Genomic DNA, 19,004 nt, shown 5'->3' with positions numbered 1-19,004 from the left:
TATATATATATATATATATATATATATAGATATATATATATATAGATAGATAGATATATATATATATATCTGTTAAAAAGAAATCTGGTGACCTCTGTTAGCAACGTGAAAATAGTTCTTCAATAGATCTTTAAATAGGCCATTAATCTAAAACATAGATTAAGTCAACTCAGAGATGAAGCTACACCTTCTTCCATGTCTTTATCAATTTCTGGTAATAAACTAACTACACTATATTAAATTAAAGGTTGATCATTCTTATGTTTCAATGCAAGTTTACTCGACTGGAATAAAATAGTTTTTTTTATTTCTAAGTCTCAAAAAGTCAGGTCTTACTGACTTGCTATTGAAGAGTAGAGTATTTTCTGCCTCATCATAAAAACGTACCACTGTTATTAAGTATTTACTTTCAAGCAGAAATCAGTCACTAGTTTGTAATCCTACATCCACATCCCTTGCATTTGCATTTGCAAACATACTGACGTTGTTCATGCATGTTGTGACACCGTCTGGTTCCTCCTCTGCGTCCATGCAAGCATGTCGACGCATCTTCTGAACTAACACACACGGTTGGATGCTTCGTAGTCGGCAGTAGTCAAACGCACACGCTCACACGCAGCTCTTGAAGCACGTAAACACATGTCCCTCACGTTGATGTGAAGTGACCAGACCGAGCTGCCTGCGAACAGGCCATCAGACCGGACAGTGAACACCGGGCCACACTATCTGACGTGACAGCACCGATTCCCCCTTGCATGACACACACACACAAGCACAGGAAAGCGAGGGTTCGGCCTGAGATCCAACATGACAGCAGAGATTGCTGCTTTCATTAACGTCTGACCCTTAACTCCCTGCTGTCCCTTCCTTTTTATGCCCCTCCCCGCTTTTCAGTGTCCTTTCTCACTAGCGTGATTGAAGATACACCGTTCAGACAAGTCGTGCCACGTCTTCTACACGCACACACATGCTCAGACAAAAGGACATACATGCATACTGTATGTGCTTAAGTGTGTCAACACAGAGACGCACACTGAGACCAATCAAATCCATGTCAGGCGTTCAGGTGTAGATGTGAAGGGACTTGTGGTCGCCAGGGCAGGCAGGCAGCGGAAAGCAGAGCCATGCGGGTGGTGCGTGTCAGCGGGGTAACACCAGTGTGTGCCCACCATGTGTCTGACAGCCCTGACCTTTCAGCCTGTCGTCTTTCAGTGTTTGCAGAAAGGGCTCAGTTGGACTATTGTCTGACATTTAAAAAAAAAAAAGTTATTGGTATGTGTTTAGCCAAGAGAAGGAATGTGCATAAAGAAAAAAATCATAAATAAATGCAACAACAACAAAAAATGTTTGGAATGATTAAACATTAGTAGTTTTAATAATAGTCAGCTGTGCTAGATTAATGAATACATTGTATGTTTCACACTAAGTGTCACACTGGAGTGGTAACACTGTGTGAGAGGATGATGACTGACTCAGCCAAACTGTGTTACTCATATCATATTATATTATATTATATTATATTATATTATATTATATTATATTATATTATATTATATTATATTATATTATATTATATTATATTATATTATATTATATTATATTATATTATATTATATTATATTATATTATATTATATTATATATTGTACTCACACAAAAAAGTATAGTGTAAAAACATACGTTAAAATTAATTAATGTATAACAGTGATTTGAAATTAACCAATAACACAATGAAATATAAATTTAATTATATGTAAATACACTGATCACCAATATGTTAATACATATAATTATAAAAAAGCTACAAATGTATAATATGTATATGGATTAGTTATAGTATTGTATTATATTGTATTATACTATATGATGTTATGCATTACATCTATTTTAGAAGTATCCATTTATTGAAATGACATAATCTATGTGTTTTGGAGGCGATGCACAGTCATGTGGTCTAAATGTCAACACATTTAGATTTTACTAAAGCTGGAAATAGCAACCAGTGACTGCAAATCATTGAACATCTGCAACTGAGTTTGCGCACACATGTGCTAAGCCATTCAGCATGATGAGGTCAGCTCTGTGAACAACTGTAGGACAGTAGAAAAGCGACCTAAGGGGGGGGTCTTGTCGAGGTCGGATTCGTCTTCTGAAACTGAGGTGCAGTCTTTGCAGTGACTTGGTGGTCTACAGTCTGTTGTAACGCTGCCTTATATCCCTACTTTGATGAATCTCAAACATCATCACTCTTTTCTCTGAAGAACCTCTCAATCCAGTCCTTCACTCGTCTACATTTTTTGCGGGGGGGATTGTGCTGTCAGCTGTGCTTCTTCATACATAAACGTGCGTTATAGTTTTCGTAGCAGCTTGCCTGACCTTTAAGGAAGGGCTGCCACGTATACACCCTCTCCCAGTGATCTTTTTATTCAGTGATCTTCACGCTGCCGCGTTAAATGATAAAGGTGTGGCAAATGTTCACTTCTATTAGCAAAGATACCGCTGGAGGAAACCTCAGCGCACAAGCAGAGACCACAGAGAGACACACTCGCATTCCTGCTTGCAATTACAGAGGATAAATGCTTACACATTCCTTAAAAAAAAGAAAAAATTAAAAAACACAATATAGACACATGTTTGCCTCCATACAGACATGTGTGCATGCCTGTATGCCATGGTGCCATAGGTAAGGTCAGACCTACTTTGACAGTGCGGTTGTCAGCCTTGCAGGCATGTTTTTAGGAAAGCGGTTCCCCCCTCGCTCTTTAACATATGCTGGGTAGCAGCCACATAGACACTCCAGCATATGCTGGCAAGCTTCTGTCAGTGCACTTTAACAGTGCCTTGGGGAGACTAAAGGTCAGACACACACACACTCGAACACACACACACACACACACTCCTGCTGGCTGCTGCTCTGTCTGGGATATTTGTGAATAGCAGCCCTTTCAACATTAGCACCATCGGAGCATATCATGGCCTTTCCACACATGCACGCACAAGCACACAGATGTAAACAAACAGTAATGAAGCATGTGCAGGTTTTCTGCAGCTTTCTGCAGCGCATCAGAGAAAGGAGCGGCTGTCAGGATTCGCCATAATTGCACACTGAACGATTTACTTTCTGTGTAATCGGAATGTGAGAACAATCTTGATGTTTTATGACTATCTCAGATATAAATACGCTCATTACCACAAATGTACATGTTATCCATCTCTCCTGATGGCTGGTCTGCCTTCTGTTTGTTTCCCAGAGAGGTTCCAAGTGGTCGTTAGAGGCAATGGTTTCCTCCATGCAAGAAACATCAACCAGGTCCTCTGCAGCTTCAAACTCAATGATACGCATAGTTTGGGTGAGTTCTGCACACGTGGACATTCATTCAAGCAGATTTGTACTTTCATACAGGGCAAAAAGGATCTTTAAAAGTTTTGTCTTTTGAAGCTGGACTGAAATTTTCTACGTGGTTGCATATGGCAGGATGTGTTTGTGCAGCCAGGGGAGCAGAACGGTGTTAAGTTTATGCAGTGCCCTGCAAAAGTATTCGCCCCATTTGCGCTTTACGTGGCACACAGCGCCCTTTAGTTTGATAGCCCTGAAAAACAAGGGAAATAACTGGAAAGTGGGATAAAATGTACTCAACTAACATGACTTCATAAAGGTATAGTAAGAAGGAAATCATTTTGGAATGAATAATTATACATTCTGTCTTACATGCAAAGAAAAAATCCCTTCATTCCAATGGTGGAACATGGCGGTGCCATCATCATGCTGTGGGCATTAATTTGTTCAGCAGGGAGAAGGAGATTGGTCAGGATGGATGGGAAGATGGACAGAGCACACTAGACTCGTATTTTTAGACAGAAGGTTTTGCTCTTTAGCTGTCAGAAGTCACATTTAGCTCAATTAAATCATCAACTAAATATGATCTATGTTAGTACATTTATTGTCAAATTTTACCAGCAAGTACCAGTTGATTCCAAAGCCATTAACTGCATAGGCTGTTTTTTTTAAGAACAACACAGTGTTTAATACTCTCACAGTGAACAACATACACATTTTGGGGCACTGCATGTTTACTAACCTGGATAAAGAATTTCCAACGGTTTTGGCAAAAATCTGATGCAATGATTTTACAGAGAAAACCCTTAGAAGCGCTGGTACCAAAGCTTATGTTGTTCCTTATTTAAATCTGGATGCCTGTTAGGCTTTGAAATGTTTTGCATTTCACAAGAAAGAAACATTACTGAGTGGTTTTGCTTTCTTTTTTATTTTTTTTCTTTCCTCTGAAGATGAAAGACCCACTGGAATAGAGGACACATTCCTGCTTTGTCCTGCTCCTGTCATAGAGGAGGTGGGGAGGTAAGCTCTCTTTCTGTGGTCCTGATATTTACCAGCTGCACCGCAAGTTTTGTGTGGACTCAGAAGACTTTTGTCCTTGAAGAAATTAGGACCAAAGTCGCCGAGTGTCTGATGATCAATCAATGTTTGTCACCGCTAACGAAGCCAGACACCAATCACAAGGGGACGGCAGGACTAGATCCCAGGAACACGAGTTAATGAGAGCCTGCTTGAGAGAATCGCGCGGATGTGTTTGTAGGTTTGATGCATTTAATCTCAGAGTGACAAAGTGTGAGCGAAGACAGCAGGCAGTGGAAAAGTTCCCTCTGAGGGCTCCCAGCTTTGCTCCCAGTAATTCATCACAGCATTATCTTTCGGGGGAAACGGAGCGTTGCTTTTGGCGGAGCCCAGACCCGGCAGCCGCAGCCTTCCCTTCACGGCTGCCCGCAAGTCTAGTACATAATTATACATTTGGGCCTGCAGCCTCAGACACCTCCTAGTCATCCTCTGTCTTGTTTCTGTCACTCAGATGTCTACCACAGTTTGAGTTTGTCCCCAGCGAAAAATGATAGGGAAATTATTCTCCTGGGCCGGAAGAAAGTCATTTTTATTTGCGTATTGTTTTGTTAAATTTACAAATCTGTAGCAGTGAAGTTTTTTTTTATTTTTTTAACTTTCATTTAGACTGGAAAAAAAAAAACTTCTCAAAACTCAAGTAGACATTTAGGGTGTTTTATATGATTGAAGACATTTGTGCCACATGGAGCTGCTTTATTTGAGACCAGAGCAGAACATCATTAAATACTGCAGTAAGGCCTTAAGAAAGCATCTATCCAGGAAACAAAGGGCCCATCAGAGCAGAGTCAGCAGAGCTTAGCTGCCTGAGTGCTGCTAAAGAGGATGTCAGCTGTGACTGGCCAAAGGGCCCGGAGAGATGGCCAACATCTGGCTGATGAGTTTGAGACGTAGACACATGTCATCCAGAGAGCAGGAAACTGCACTGGCGATTCAAAAACACTTTCCTTACCTACAGTTAATTAAAAAAAAAAAAAAAAAAAAAAAACGTTTTGTTTATGGATTTAGTTAAATAATTTATTTGCATTTACACAAACGCGTGTTTATTTAAATCTTCAGTGTGCATTTTTAAAGCCCAAATTCAGTTGTGTGTTTTTGCGATTTTTGCTGCAAAAATAGTATTATGTCTGTTTGTATGTCACGTTTCAGCAGCAAGGCAATTCAGTGTGCTTTACGTGATAAAACATGACGCAATATAAAAGAAAGAATGAAGTGTGACAGTACGGAGGCAAAACAAAGAAGAGGAATGAAAAGTTACAATCCAGACTAAAATTATTTTATGTCTCAGTTATTGTTCATCGGAGGCAACTCTGAACAAATGGGTTTTTAGCCTTGACATAATCCACCATCTGCTGTTGCTGATTCCTTGTGCGTACGCAGCTCAATATCCCTGTAATAGGCAAAGCTACCAGTAATGAATCCAGCAGGAGAGATCAGCACTCCTTACCATGCCTTCCAAGAAAGGACCCACATCTAAAACCCAAATTAATACATCAACACCATTTTGTCACTCCACTGGAAAACCAGTCATGTTGTGTAAAAGAAAGCATTTCCTGGCATAAATCTGTGGATAGTGCCAACATTGCCATTAAAACCACATTTTATTATGCTATACAAATAAAAAAAAGTTTTAATAACAGAGGTTTAAAGTCACCCTTCTGTGCACTCGTTTTAAAACCACCCGCTAATGTCTTTATGCTTTTGCTTCCGATTTTTGTTGGAACGTGGCCAGCTACCAAAGCTGATGCAGTGCATATCTTCTCATGGGACGTTAATATTTTTGTTCATGGTGCTGAATAAGTAAACGAGTACAAAACCTGTGTGGGTTGGACTTTCTCTCTTTTACTGAGGCCTTTGGGTAGCGGTTCTTGAAGCTCTCTGCTAAACCCGAGCAACGCAATGTAGTTCGCAAACTTCTTAAAGAATGTGAAAACTAAGGTTTTGAAGTGGCTCTTCATGGTAGTAGCGTTGTCGCATGTAATGAAGTCACTGAGGTCGCTGTCAGATAAATCTGTTTTGACTGGGAACCTTCCGGACGCAGACCCTCCACCCCCAACCTTCACCATACTCCTCCTGCGCAATATGCCCACACAAACTCGCACAGGGCAAAAAATGTATACAGTGGGCGCATTGATGATTGATAGGGACTGAGATCTCTCTGTCAGAGTGGAGCTGATAGCATCATGTCTGCTGCCTGCCTGAAAGGAAAGCCCGCCATGTGATGGGGAGGCCAGCCAGAAAACAGAGGGAATAATTAGACAGAAAGATTAGTGGCACCTGCACCTCCAGATCCATCCTCCCGAGTCAATGTCTCCGTGAGCTGCAGACAGCAGTCACCCACTGCAGAAGTGTACATGGGTTCTCTTAAAGGAGGACCAAGAATGGGAGAAGGTTTTTTTTTTCCCTACCATCCCCCACGCTCTGTTTCCTCTCTTCTTCCCACTTGCCACCCTGCAGTGACCTCCGTGTTGTCAACCTCTCCTCAGATTTTAACCTAAAGCTCAATGCCTGCTGTTGTTTCTGCCTCCCATAAGAACATGCAGCTGTTTTATGCTCAAGTCCAACAGTTTGCTTCTTTGGTTTGTCGTTAAAACCGTAATAACTATGCAGCGCCTTGCCAAAGTGTTCCTGACTTTTTCACGTTTTGTCGTCTTACAGCCGCAAACCGCAAAATATTCTATTGAGACCTGTTGCGATAGACTAACGCAAGACATGTGAGGAAAATAATGAGCAAATAAGATCTGGAAAGTGTGGCGTGCAATGGTATTTCAACCCTTTACACTGACACTCCTGAATAACAGAGAGGATTCTGCAATTTCCCACTAGCAATGTAGGGGGAAACATGCGGAAGAAGATGTTCAGGTCCTATCAGACCTAAGTTAAAGACTGTGGCCGGTGTGCAAAACCTGATCACACCATCACCCGGAGCTGATGTCCGCCATGCAGGCTTCTGTTTGTTAAAAATAAAAAAAATAAAAACATTTGCTTCTGTTTTGCCAACTGCGCACAAGTTTGCGTGAGCGTGTCACATGCAGTCTTGATGATTACAATAAAAGTTGTGGTTTTTAACTCATAAAACGTGAAAAAAATCTGAGGGGTGTATAAATACGTTTGTAAAGCTGTGTAAATGTCCAATCTCCTCTTCACATCTAAAACCCTGAATGGTTTTAGATCTTAATCTGCTTGTTTTTCTCTAGTCTCCTGTCTCCACCCTGCCTATCTCGATGCAGTGGTAGATTCTGGAGAGTAAGAAGAAAGTTTATCCTTCAGCGGTTTCCACATTAGAGCTTTGGGTCTAGTCCAAGGAGTGGAGATTCTTTTTGTGGGTGGAGAGCTCTTTGACCTCCCCATTTGCTTTAGCTGAGAGTTTTGTCAGCATATTTGTGTGCTTAAAATGGCAGTAAGTACAACTCCATTAGATAGAGGAATGCGTTTGACACCCCAGGCGAGCCTCGACAGCCATAAATGTGTTAACACATGCCGACATCTTTGAGTGTTTTCAGACGAGATGATCAGATTTTTTTTTTTTTCTTATTTGTTTGCTTAGGGAGATCTACCTGCAGGTGAGCATGAACGAAGGCCTCTCCTACATCACCAGCTCTGTTCACATCACAACTACTGAATGTGTGAGTAGAACCTGCGTGGAAGCGCAACACATATCTGTCTTTGGCATTCTGCCTTACTTAAACAATTTTTCTTCCAAGTTATTTTTCTCCTGCCTCTCTTATCTTCCCCTCTTTTCTCTGTTGTTTGTCATCAGAGGGGGCAGTGAGTACTTTTCATTTCCTCCCCTCTTTTTTCTTTTTGGTTTTGCAAATAGTTGCATGTAAGCTGAGTTTAATCGTTGCGCATTCCTCCCGCGTCTCTGTGTAGTTTGACGGCACCATCGTGCTGATTTCACTGCTGGTTGTGTTCCTGCTCTTGGCTCTGCTGCTGATGTGGTGGTTCTGGCCTCTCTGCTGCACTGTGGTAAGTGTGAGCGTTTCAGAAAGTTCCATCGCTCCGAATATACCCAATCGGTATTTCTGAGAGCATTTTTAGGCCAGTAACACCCAGGCTAACTCATATTTATGCGTCCTTTTTGCGTCAGGTAATCAAAGAACCGCCACCTCCTCCGCCTCCCGAGCCAGTAAGTCAGCGCCTTCAACATGCCAGAAAATAATTGTTTTGTTTTGCTGAAGCTTTCTAAAGTATGCAGAAAATAAGTTGCAGTCTTTGAATAGTGCCCTGGAAAATAATCACATCTCTTCAGCTTTCACACATTTCACAAGAATGTGAAATGTGCGAAATGTGTGTTGGTCTTTAATGTGGCAGACCAACACAAAATACACATCTTTATGAACTGGAAAGAAAATGATAAAAATCTGATGTATGTATTCACCCTAGCCTCCTTTACACTGACACCCCTAATAGTGAATCCATAAGAAATCACCTAAGCAGTAAACAGAGTCAACTATTTATTCTCAACATACTGATTTGTATTGGTTACTACATAAAATCACAGTTAAATACACTGGTTATATTAGACAAAATATTAACAAAAATGAAAGAAGTATAAATAATTGTGCTGTAAATGATTCAACCTTAGTACAAGCTAAATGACATAAGCATCACAATGACGTTTTCTGTCAAAGGAATCAGATGAGGACGATGGGATGCCCAGGAAGAAGTGGCCCACGGTGGATGCTTCATACTATGGAGGAAGAGGAGTTGGTGGCATCAAGCGTATGGAGGTAAAACTCAAACTCAATGCTTTGATTTTGTTTTTTGTTTTTTAAACTAAAAACAACATTACGCACGGAGTATTTGAGTTGTTTTTCCTTATAAATTGAAGGTACGATGGGGGGAAAAAGGGTCGACCGAGGAAGGCGCCAAGCTGGACAAACCTAAAAACGCGATCGTAAAGATGCCTGATCAGGAATTTGAGCCTTATGAACCCAAGCCTAGAAAACCTCCACGCCGCCCCCCGCAGCAGAAGAAGTGGTACTCACCCATTAAGGTCAGTGTGTTGCAGCTACATACATAGTTCATTTTTAGTTTATCTTTTTTCCCCATCTGCCTTGTAACTTTTTTTTTTTTACTTTCCAGGGGAAACTAGATGCTCTGTGGGCTCTGTTCAGAAGAGGTTATGACCAAGTATCTCTAATGAGACCGCAGCCTGGAGATCAGGTGAGCCTGCTTCTAAATGTCATCTTAGCACACAGAGCTGTACACTAAACTGTAATTTAACAATTGGTGTAATCTAGAGGCTCATTCTTTTGTTAACAACTACCCAGGAGTCTTTTAATAGTAAGTTACATGGTACAGACTGTTTTTTTTTGTTGTTGTTGCTCAGCCGTGAATAACAGACCATGCGGTTCGATCTGTATTTCTTACTCATTTAACAACTGTTTCTATGTTACATGTAGAGGTCAGTTCAGATTTCCCCCGCCACTCCTTAGATTCACACTCAGTCTTAGACTCGTTGATACCATTCGTCTTGTCAAAGCTGCGATTGTTCACACACAAGGACCTCATTTGTTTTCTGTGCTTTCCCCTGAAATTCCCTCCAAATAGCAAGGTTTCAGTCAAGGTTTAAAAAAAACACCTTGTGTTTGGTGGAAAACTAAGACCCCAAATACTCTTTTCTCAATGTTAAACATGGTAGGGGTGTTTACTTCAGCAGCACTGGTTGAGAGGTGATGGGGGAAAAAAATGGAAAAAGCAGAATGAAATCCTGAAGAAACCAGTTAGAGACTGCAAACGACTTGAGACTGGGGAACATATCACAAGAGCTACAGAGCAATAAGTTAGACTAAAACATATCCAGGTGTTAGAATTGCCCTTCTAATCAGTGGTGAGATTTGATAATTGAGGTTCAGAAATACTCTTCTTGCAGTCAGATTGATCTTAAGCTGTTTTGTAAAAGAAGAATGGGCATAAACTTACGGAACTGACATGTACACAGCTCAATAAATTGCACAGAAATTTGTGGTTTTTATGTCAGAAAATGTAAAAAAAAATAAAAAAAATCATTATTCCTAAAAGACAAAACATTGATTGTGTACAAAACAGAATTAACTTTTTTAAATGCTATCTCTTGTACTTGCGAGTCCTAAATTGTGCCATCTCTATCATTCCTCCAAGTGTCAGAGGGAAGAATGAGCAAAGTGCTCTCTGTTTTCCAACCTTGACCCCGTGAAGGGCATCCCATAACCCTGGAGTCATGTTTTCACCATCATACTGGTCGTCATGGTGAAACATCTGCACCGTCGTAAATGGTGTCATTGTTGCTTCACATATCACTTATTGATTTATGCTTTTGAATGGCATGATTCATCTTTACCCTGTCTCAGTGTGTCAGTGTGTGTCTGCTGTATGCAAAGTCTGTAAAACTGGTTAACATTGGTGCTTCTATCTCTTCTGCCTGTGCTGGATTTCTCTCTTTTTTTTTYTTTTTTTTTTTTTTTTTTTACATGGCAGAACAAAAAGTGTCTGTCAGCGTCGAACTTTCTGGAGTCTTTGTCAGTCACTTTCTATGGGAGTGTGGTTCACAGAGCCATTCAGCAAGGACCCAGTTTCCTTCACGCGCCATTAAGTGGGGAAAATGAAAAGCTGGACAGAAATAAAATGGATGCAGAAAGCCCACTTTTGTTCCAAGGGAGATAGTTGTGCAGAACTGGTGCAGGACATGGTGCATTAAAGTTGATCTAAAATCCGAGATTGAATGTGAGTGAATGTCGAACGTCTCTGCAGAAGATTGATGGCTCAAAAAAGACAGCAAAGTATATCTGTGTGGTTTGTTAAACCGCAGCTGAGAAGGAATCTGTGTTGCTTCCTCCACTCATTACTGATTAAATCACGTTGTCTGTGTAGGGCCATCAGTGGACTGCCAGTTTCTGACACGCTTCCTGTTTGTACTTCATTTTTTTCACTAATGAATGTGCGTGGGTGTGTGTGTGTATGCGTGCGTGTGTGTGTATTTGTGTTAGTTTTCCTGTTAGTCACATAAACAGACGGGGAGCTAAAAGACCACGAGGCATATAATGACAGACGGGATTGCCTTCTTTTGTCCCCAGAGCTGATGGCCATCGAAGTCGTCATCGCCCCCTTGCTTTCTCCACTTACAAAAAATTCTTCAGATAAAATCAAAATTATCCTGAGTATTTTTTAACCATAGATTTCAATGATTAAGTGACAGGGGCGTGGTATTCAGGAAACCCTGAATTCAAAACATTATTCAAAACATCACAAATTTAGAAAAAAATAAAAATAAGGCTATAACCTAAGAAAAGAGTTTAAGCACCATCACATGAACTGTTTTTACAGTTTCTGACAACATTTAGGCCTCTGGTCATTTTATAAACACAAACTTTAATGTGTTTTATCGATAGATCTATTTATGTTAATGATGGTTTCTGGATGTAATTGCGCTTGATTTATTTTTGGGTCGTTACCATAAAAGGGGCTAAATAAAAATGAACATGACCGTTTTACTGATTTGTAAAACGGTGTTTTAACAGTTGTTTTAACAGTTGTTAAAACATTTTAACTACTGTGACGACTCTTCTGGCTTCCTCACAATTGTGCAATATTTTTGAGTTAATTACACAAAATGCTAAGGATCAAAGAGTGTTAAGTCTTTTGGAAGCATGTTAATATTTAAGGGTTTTTACATTTTCTCTGTATTGAAAGAGAGCATAGCAAAAGCAGGTAGTTTATATTTAGAATATCTCAAACGCCACATTAAGGCACTTTTTATGGCACATTTTTAATCCAGACATATATAATCAATTTCAATTCAATCATTCTGATAGATGCAAAGTCAAAAACATGCATTCGTGTGGAAAAGAAAGTTTTATTTCTAAGGAATTGCGTCCAACAACAACTGACTTTGCAGCAATCTCCCCTCTTTCTGAATGAGCTTATGGAGACAATGGACAGTCGGTTGCATCTAATCGTCAAAGTTGCAGAAATGATTCAAAATGAATATGCATGTGGCAACATGGAAAAGAAAAATCCCTTTTAGGAAGGAAGAAAGAAACTTCCAGCAGAACCTGAGTCAGTGTGATCTGCCATTTGCCATTTGAGTTCTAAAAAACTTCCCAATCCCCAGCGATTTTAAGATTTTAGTATTATCTTATAAATTTTTAAGATTACGTGTTCATTTCTACATTTTTTTTTCATATAATTGCGTGGAATGGAACCCACAGCTCTACATTAGTGTTGTTGTATCGCAGATTGCATTGGACTTTTTTGTATATTTAACAACTGAACATTTAGATAACATTCTCTGAATGTTTAAAAAGTTTTGCACATAAAGAACCTCAGACCTGATCATACGCTTCTAACTGATGAATAAGAGATGCATTTCCTGAAAGAAAAAAAAAAAAGAAAAACATTGAATCATACAAGCACCCATGCAACAGTTTCCATATGTGAGTGAAGCGTGAGCTGTGAGGTCGTGTGACCTGACGGGCTGAGCTGTCACTTCACATGTGTCTCGTTCCTGTTTCGTCCCCTGCCGTCTCTTCACTATGATGGTTGAATGTGTGTGCATATATCCATATGTGTGTGTGTGCGTGCGCGCGTGTGTGTGTGTGTACCAGTTACTTGTAAATATCCACAAACAATTTCCCCTCTATGTCTGCATTAGTAAGAAGGACAAAGTCTTTGGGGTTTGAAGTGGAAATAGAGAGCAGATAAAAGTAAAGGGGATGCTTGAGGTGTGTCAGGGTTTGCTTTTGTCTCTGAGCAGATGTTCAAGGATCGAAACAAACAATCACAGTGACAGATATTACAGCCCAAGGCGGGAGTCAGCAACCTCTTCAATGTAAAGAGCAATTTCTGCTTTCGGTTCAAGTGAGCAATAAAGCCCCTCAAAAAAAATGATCAAGCTTAAATGGCCAGTACTTGTACATGTACCTACTTACTATATTAAAAAATATGTATTTTACCTTTAAATTAAGGAACTGTATTTCTACTTTGACTTTTAGAACAATGAAAATTCAACATTGTTTGATTAAGGAAAATGAAGAAAAGCATGTAGTTTGCATCCTAACCCAAAAATTCAGTTAGTTGTTTTATGTTCCATTAGGCTCATTCTGCTGTGAATTTGTTAAACCAAGTCAAACAGAGAAAATGTTACAAGTTTATTTTATTAGACTTGTCTGTCTGGTGGATCTGTGTATTGTAAAAGTTGAATTTTTATTGTTCTAAAAGTCAAAATAGAAACACAGTTCCTTAATTGAACTGTAAAATACATATTTGAAGAAAACAAACCCTTCTCTGTGCTGCATAATTTGTGACCAAAATTATTTAGAGTCACCATGAGGAGCCCAAAATGCCACATGCTGCTGTGGAGCTGCAGGTTGCTGACCCCTGCCCCGGGGGGGTCACACAAGGAGACTGACCGTCATGACGAAACGCTTCACACCAAATACTCTGAAGATGCACCTCCACGCCCTCCATCCTCCATCTCTTTTATTCAGACCATATGCTGTGGTAGAACCATGCTTACAGTCGCACACACACACATAAACATCCTCATATTCATGAGCTTGTCCTCTCATTGTGTCCATATGCTGTCTCTCCTGTTGTGCTGCTGCTCACAAACTGGCTTTTCATGGCCGCCCAGCAACAGCCCCAAAGAGCCCCGCTCTCCGTCCACCCCGGCACTCCCGACCAAGCTGCCCTCAATCAATTACCCACCTCTCATATATACACGCTTGAACCCACAATGGCCCCCTTCAGTCACAAAGCTTCTGCTGTCGGGTCCTCTTAATGGCCCCTGTGTGACTTTAGGGCCTCTCTGCTTAATAAGGTGTTATAATCAGACCACCAAGGGTCTGCCACTCAGAGACTCCACCCTCCATCTTTCACTCAGCGACTGAGCGAGGAGAGATAAAAACTCATCAACGGGGACAATGAGAGACTCATCCCTTTCTCCAAGACTTGTAAATTATGCTAAACGCTGGTATGAAGAAATATAAATCCCTCTCTTTATATGGCTTCGAATCAAGCACATAAGGGACATAACCTGCTTTCTGTTTGGTATCTAAAGACTCCAAATCGCAGTGGCGGTTTCTCCTGAAAGAAAAAAAGGGAAGACTAAAGCACTTTGTCAGAGCCGGCATCGCAGCTATTGTGGTGCAGGTGTGAACGGAAAACAGAAGCTTCTCTGTGTGCTCCCTGAGGCCTCAGACATCAGACGCTCCTGTGTTTATCTGCAACGCTGGGTACAAGGAATTAATTTTCCCTGTTTCTGGAAAGTGTTCACATCCCCAGCTAAAAGGCCAGGGCTTTGTGATGTAAGAAAAAAAATTAGACCATAATAAATTATTTCATTTTTTTTTTATGTGACTGAAAAATAATACATCTGTGAGGCAGGGAATTAAAAAGCAGAGCTGAATAATTGTACACACCCTTAAACTAATGCTCACCACATCTTCACTTGAAAATATTATCCCACTCTACCTTGTTACAGTTCTCCAAATCCACCAAACTATGGTGACTTCTCTTGCTCACAGCCTTTATCAGATGAGCCCACAAGGTTCTCTTTAGATAAAGTTCTCCTGGTTTGACTAGGCCATTCCAAACCTTGCATTTTCCTCTCATGAATACATGTCTATGTTGACTTGGGTCACATGTCCTTAGTGTGATGTTAAAAAGTGAAATAATTTTTTAGTTTATTACCTGACACCTGGAGAGTTTGTATTAAAACTCCATATTTTAATCTATCTTATAAAAATTAAAAAAAAGAAAAGAAAAGAAAACAGTCCAGAAAAGTAGCAGTTTGCCAATGAAGCCCCATCACGTTCTCTTTGAGACTTGGGAAACATGTAAACTCAGGCGACACCTAGAGGTTGCAGGAAATATAGCAGCACTTTAAAATGAAGCTTCACTTTCTCTAATTCTGCACCACTTGGCTTCATTTTCAGAAAGTGAGCTCCAGACTCTCCTGACTACAAAACAGAAAAAGTAATTGCAAGTGGATGCTTCCAACACCGAGTTTCAACCAAGGACAAAATATTATTTTTTATTGTTCTAAAAGTCAAAATAGAAACACAGTTCCTTAATTGAACTGTAAAATACATATTTGAAGAAAACAAACGTTTTGATAGATTGCAGTCAGGACTGCATATTTTCTCTGAGAAAAGGTTTGTTTCTCGCAACTCTACTCCTTTAATACACAGAAAATTTTTTGCCACATTGAAAACACAACACATCCTTGTTGGAGGTTCCTTCAGTCTCCTTGCCTTTTTTAATGATCTTTCATAAAGTTTTGAATGTCCCTGTTTCCCCACATTTACTCTAATTGTTTATGACTGTCTTTATTGTGGTGTGGAATATGGATAAATGATTTCTGCCCTTCTTCTGACTGATACCTTGAGACAATGAAATCCCTCTGGTTCTTCATAAACTTTTTTTTTTCCTAATTAGGACATATAATATTTATCTTGATTAGAATCAATATAATTATAAAATGGTGAAACTAAGTATTTGTTATTCCATGTTTTTATTAATTTTTTTTACATTCCCTCTTCCACGTTTAAGAGATTTGTTGGTGTATTAGTTAATTTGATTAGGATAAATACTCAATATGTGAAAAAAATTTGGTTTAATTGGTCTCATTTTATAATGGTAATGGTATTTATCAAGAGAGCCACTATTTGATTCATTATTCTGCATAAAAGCAGTTGTGATGAAACCTTGTCTCCTCGTTCTGCAGGGTCGTTGTATTCGCTTCCAGCGGGTCAGAGATGATGATCGCCAGGCTCCTCCCCGAATGCCTCACTCTGCTGCTCCTCCTCCTCCTCCTCCTCCCCCAGTTGAGGAGCAACCTTTAGTCTCCAACTCCGTCCCCCGTACGAAACCGCCGTCAAGAGGACCGCGCACTGCTCCGTCCTCGCTCACAGCGCCTCCGTCCCGCGCGCCCCCTCCTGTGACACGACTCCCGCCCGGCCCACCACCGACCCGTGCTCCGCCCGGGCCCCTCGGACCCCCTCCCTCCCGGCCTCCGCCAAGGCTGTAATGACGAAGAGAACGTCATGCAAATACAGAGCTTTGCAGAAGTATTCTTAACACTTGAGCTTGTTCACCTTGTCATGTTACGACTAAAGAATCACCGTAGATGTATGTCATTGCGAATGCGTAATTGTGAAATTGAAAATGTTCTTTTTCTGCAGTTACGGCTGCAAGTCTACTTGGGTTATTTCTCTACTATCGTCCATATCTTGTGTCTGAAATTCACTCATCTCTCAAGCTGGATAGACAACAGAGCAGCTGTTGACATTCATTTTTCCTCCTGGAAGGTGACCCTCAGCATAACGCTGCCACCGCAGTGTTTCACAGTGGAAATGTCTTTAATGTGTCCACGGGAGACAGAGAGTACACAACCCACCTCCTAAATGTTTTGCTGTCTCAAATAGATTTTGCTCTTTACTTTGCCCAATTAGTCTTATAATCTTGTCATCTACATCATGTGCAGTGTTAGTTTTGCACATCGGGGTTACATGAGGTCAACTCTGGTTTCAGCTGACCAGAGCACCTTCTTCCACCTGGCGGCAAACTGCTAACAACACTTCTAGATTTCATTTTGTGGGATCAGAGAGAAGAGAACTGAATTCACATCAGATATTTCTGATGTATTGGCTACTTCACAGCCGTGCAGCACTTGTAGAATGCTTATAAAATGTAATAAAAATTTGTTGTTGTAACATGACAAAATGTTAGAAGTTCAAAGGCAGGTCATACTTATGCAAGTTACACTCATATCTGAACTAATTTGGTAGAAAACCGAACGTCATAGTGAAAAATCTTCCAGGCCAGAAGCTCGGATATTTTTCTGAGCGCTGTGTCTTGTTGCTGGACAGCAAAATTGATCAATCTGATGTCAAAACCTTTATAAAAAAAAAATACAAAGCAACAACAACAAAAAGACCATGGATTCAACTGGGACTGTTTGTACAGTAACAGTGTTGTAGAGTAGGTGGTGATTGTAAGTGCTTATCAAACTTTAGTGATGCTGAAAGTGAGCTAGTGACAGATGGCTTATGAAAGTAAGCAGAAATGTTTTTTTTATATATATATAAATGCAGCACAATATTAATCCATAAGGAGAAGGTGGTATGAAATACATCATGTAGTAAACAAAAAAGGGTGGTAGCAGGGTCATTTATGTTGGCTTTTTTTAACAATTCATACATTTTTATACCTTTTCAACCAAAGAAACCTTTACTGCAACCTACTTAAAGTGTAGTTTTAATGTTCATCAGTCTTATTGCAACTGCAGGGCAGTTTCTCAGTATGTTATTTATTGTAATACAGGCCCTCGTTTCTTTAGCATCTTCTTAGGGTTGTAGGTTTTCAAAGTCATTGCATGGTGGGGAGCACCGTGGCAGATATTAGCGAGCTTTGTGGCATGGCATCTGATGTGCTTGAGATCCTTTTGAACACATTCAAGTAAAAGATTGTAATGACAAAAATTGTATCTTCAGGGCTCTTTGTATACTGCATTTACTGACTGAAATAATCATTTGTATTATTTCTTCAATATTAACACGTCTGATTTCAATAAAGACATTTCTTTTTTATGCGCCGCCTCTCGTAGTTTTTGTTTTACGTATTTAGAGGCGAGTCTTTTCCGCGATGGTGTAACTCAAAACCAGCGGAGGAACAAGCAGGTCAACAGATTTTATTACATGGTCATTAGCTGATTGGATTTTGTTAGCACTTGTTGATGTAATGCCTTAAAACCGCATCAGATGAATTAAGCAAATTACAAAACGTCAGAGCTGTTATAAACCACACAGGAAATGTATGTTGGAAACTATAAAAATTATGAAGCAACTTTTAAGTCTTTACCAGGAGATATATTTCTGTAGTAATAAAGTTCAGTGCTCATATTCCTAAAGTTATATAATAATAGAAAGAGATATTTTAGCTCCCTTTTTGAACAACATACTATGAGGCACCCTTTATAAAGTTACACAATATTAAAAGCAATATTTGGTGAGACTTTTTTTTTTTTGTCATCCAGACCATTTTAGGAATCCAGGACTTTCAATCTCATTGCAGAAATATATAAATAAACATATGTAAATACATAAAGCATTTTGTGGGGAAATAGAAACCCTTTTAATTTCAGAATATGCTTACACACACGAACTTTGTGCGTAAAAATCAGAATAATATTAACCAACTAGTCTTTGATTTAGACTAAATTCAGGTTGACGGAGAGAAAAATCAGATTCCTCGGATAATCGTAAAAATATTCTACAGAGTACTCGATTACTAAAATATACTGCTCAAAAAAATAAAGGGAACACTTCGGTGTTCACTTAAATGTTAAAGTGTTCCCTTTATTTTTTTGAGCAGTGTATTATTTTACAAGTCTAATTTTCTTTGGATATCAATAGCAAGAACAAACCTATTTGTTTTAATAGCTTTGAATCCACAATCAAAAGCAACAATCACGGATAAAAAGTGGCTTTGAATCTACAAACATTACTCTTATTTATGGATTGAAGACCATATCTCTGACCTTTATCTATTTTTTTTACTAAAGTAAAAACAAAAAGGCAGAGCTGTGTGTTGATCCATGTAGAATATAA

The 19,004-nt window shown here is 39.7% G+C and overlaps 1 protein-coding gene across 1 annotated transcript in view; it reads left to right on the top strand.

Moving 5' to 3' along the window:
• Positions 1-17,984, top strand: part of antxr1d (ANTXR cell adhesion molecule 1d) — a 24,380-nt gene extending 6,396 nt beyond the window's left edge. Inside the window, exons 8-16 of the mRNA XM_008429967.1 lie at positions 3,251-3,349; positions 4,287-4,356; positions 7,958-8,036; positions 8,284-8,379; positions 8,501-8,539; positions 9,045-9,143; positions 9,245-9,409; positions 9,499-9,579; positions 16,121-17,984. Coding sequence (XP_008428189.1) covers positions 3,251-3,349; positions 4,287-4,356; positions 7,958-8,036; positions 8,284-8,379; positions 8,501-8,539; positions 9,045-9,143; positions 9,245-9,409; positions 9,499-9,579; positions 16,121-16,423 — 1,031 coding nt within the window. The 3' untranslated portion in view covers positions 16,424-17,984. The remainder of the gene's footprint in view (positions 1-3,250; positions 3,350-4,286; positions 4,357-7,957; positions 8,037-8,283; positions 8,380-8,500; positions 8,540-9,044; positions 9,144-9,244; positions 9,410-9,498; positions 9,580-16,120) is intronic.
• The last annotated feature ends 1,020 nt before the right edge of the window (positions 17,985-19,004 follow it).

The sequence above is a fragment of the Poecilia reticulata genome, linkage group LG15 (assembly GCF_000633615.1).
Source record: "Poecilia reticulata strain Guanapo linkage group LG15, Guppy_female_1.0+MT, whole genome shotgun sequence".
Taxonomy (NCBI): Eukaryota; Metazoa; Chordata; class Actinopteri; order Cyprinodontiformes; family Poeciliidae; genus Poecilia; species Poecilia reticulata.
The sequence above is the reverse complement of the archived record's forward strand: the minus strand, read 5'-3'. Positions and strand labels throughout refer to the sequence as shown.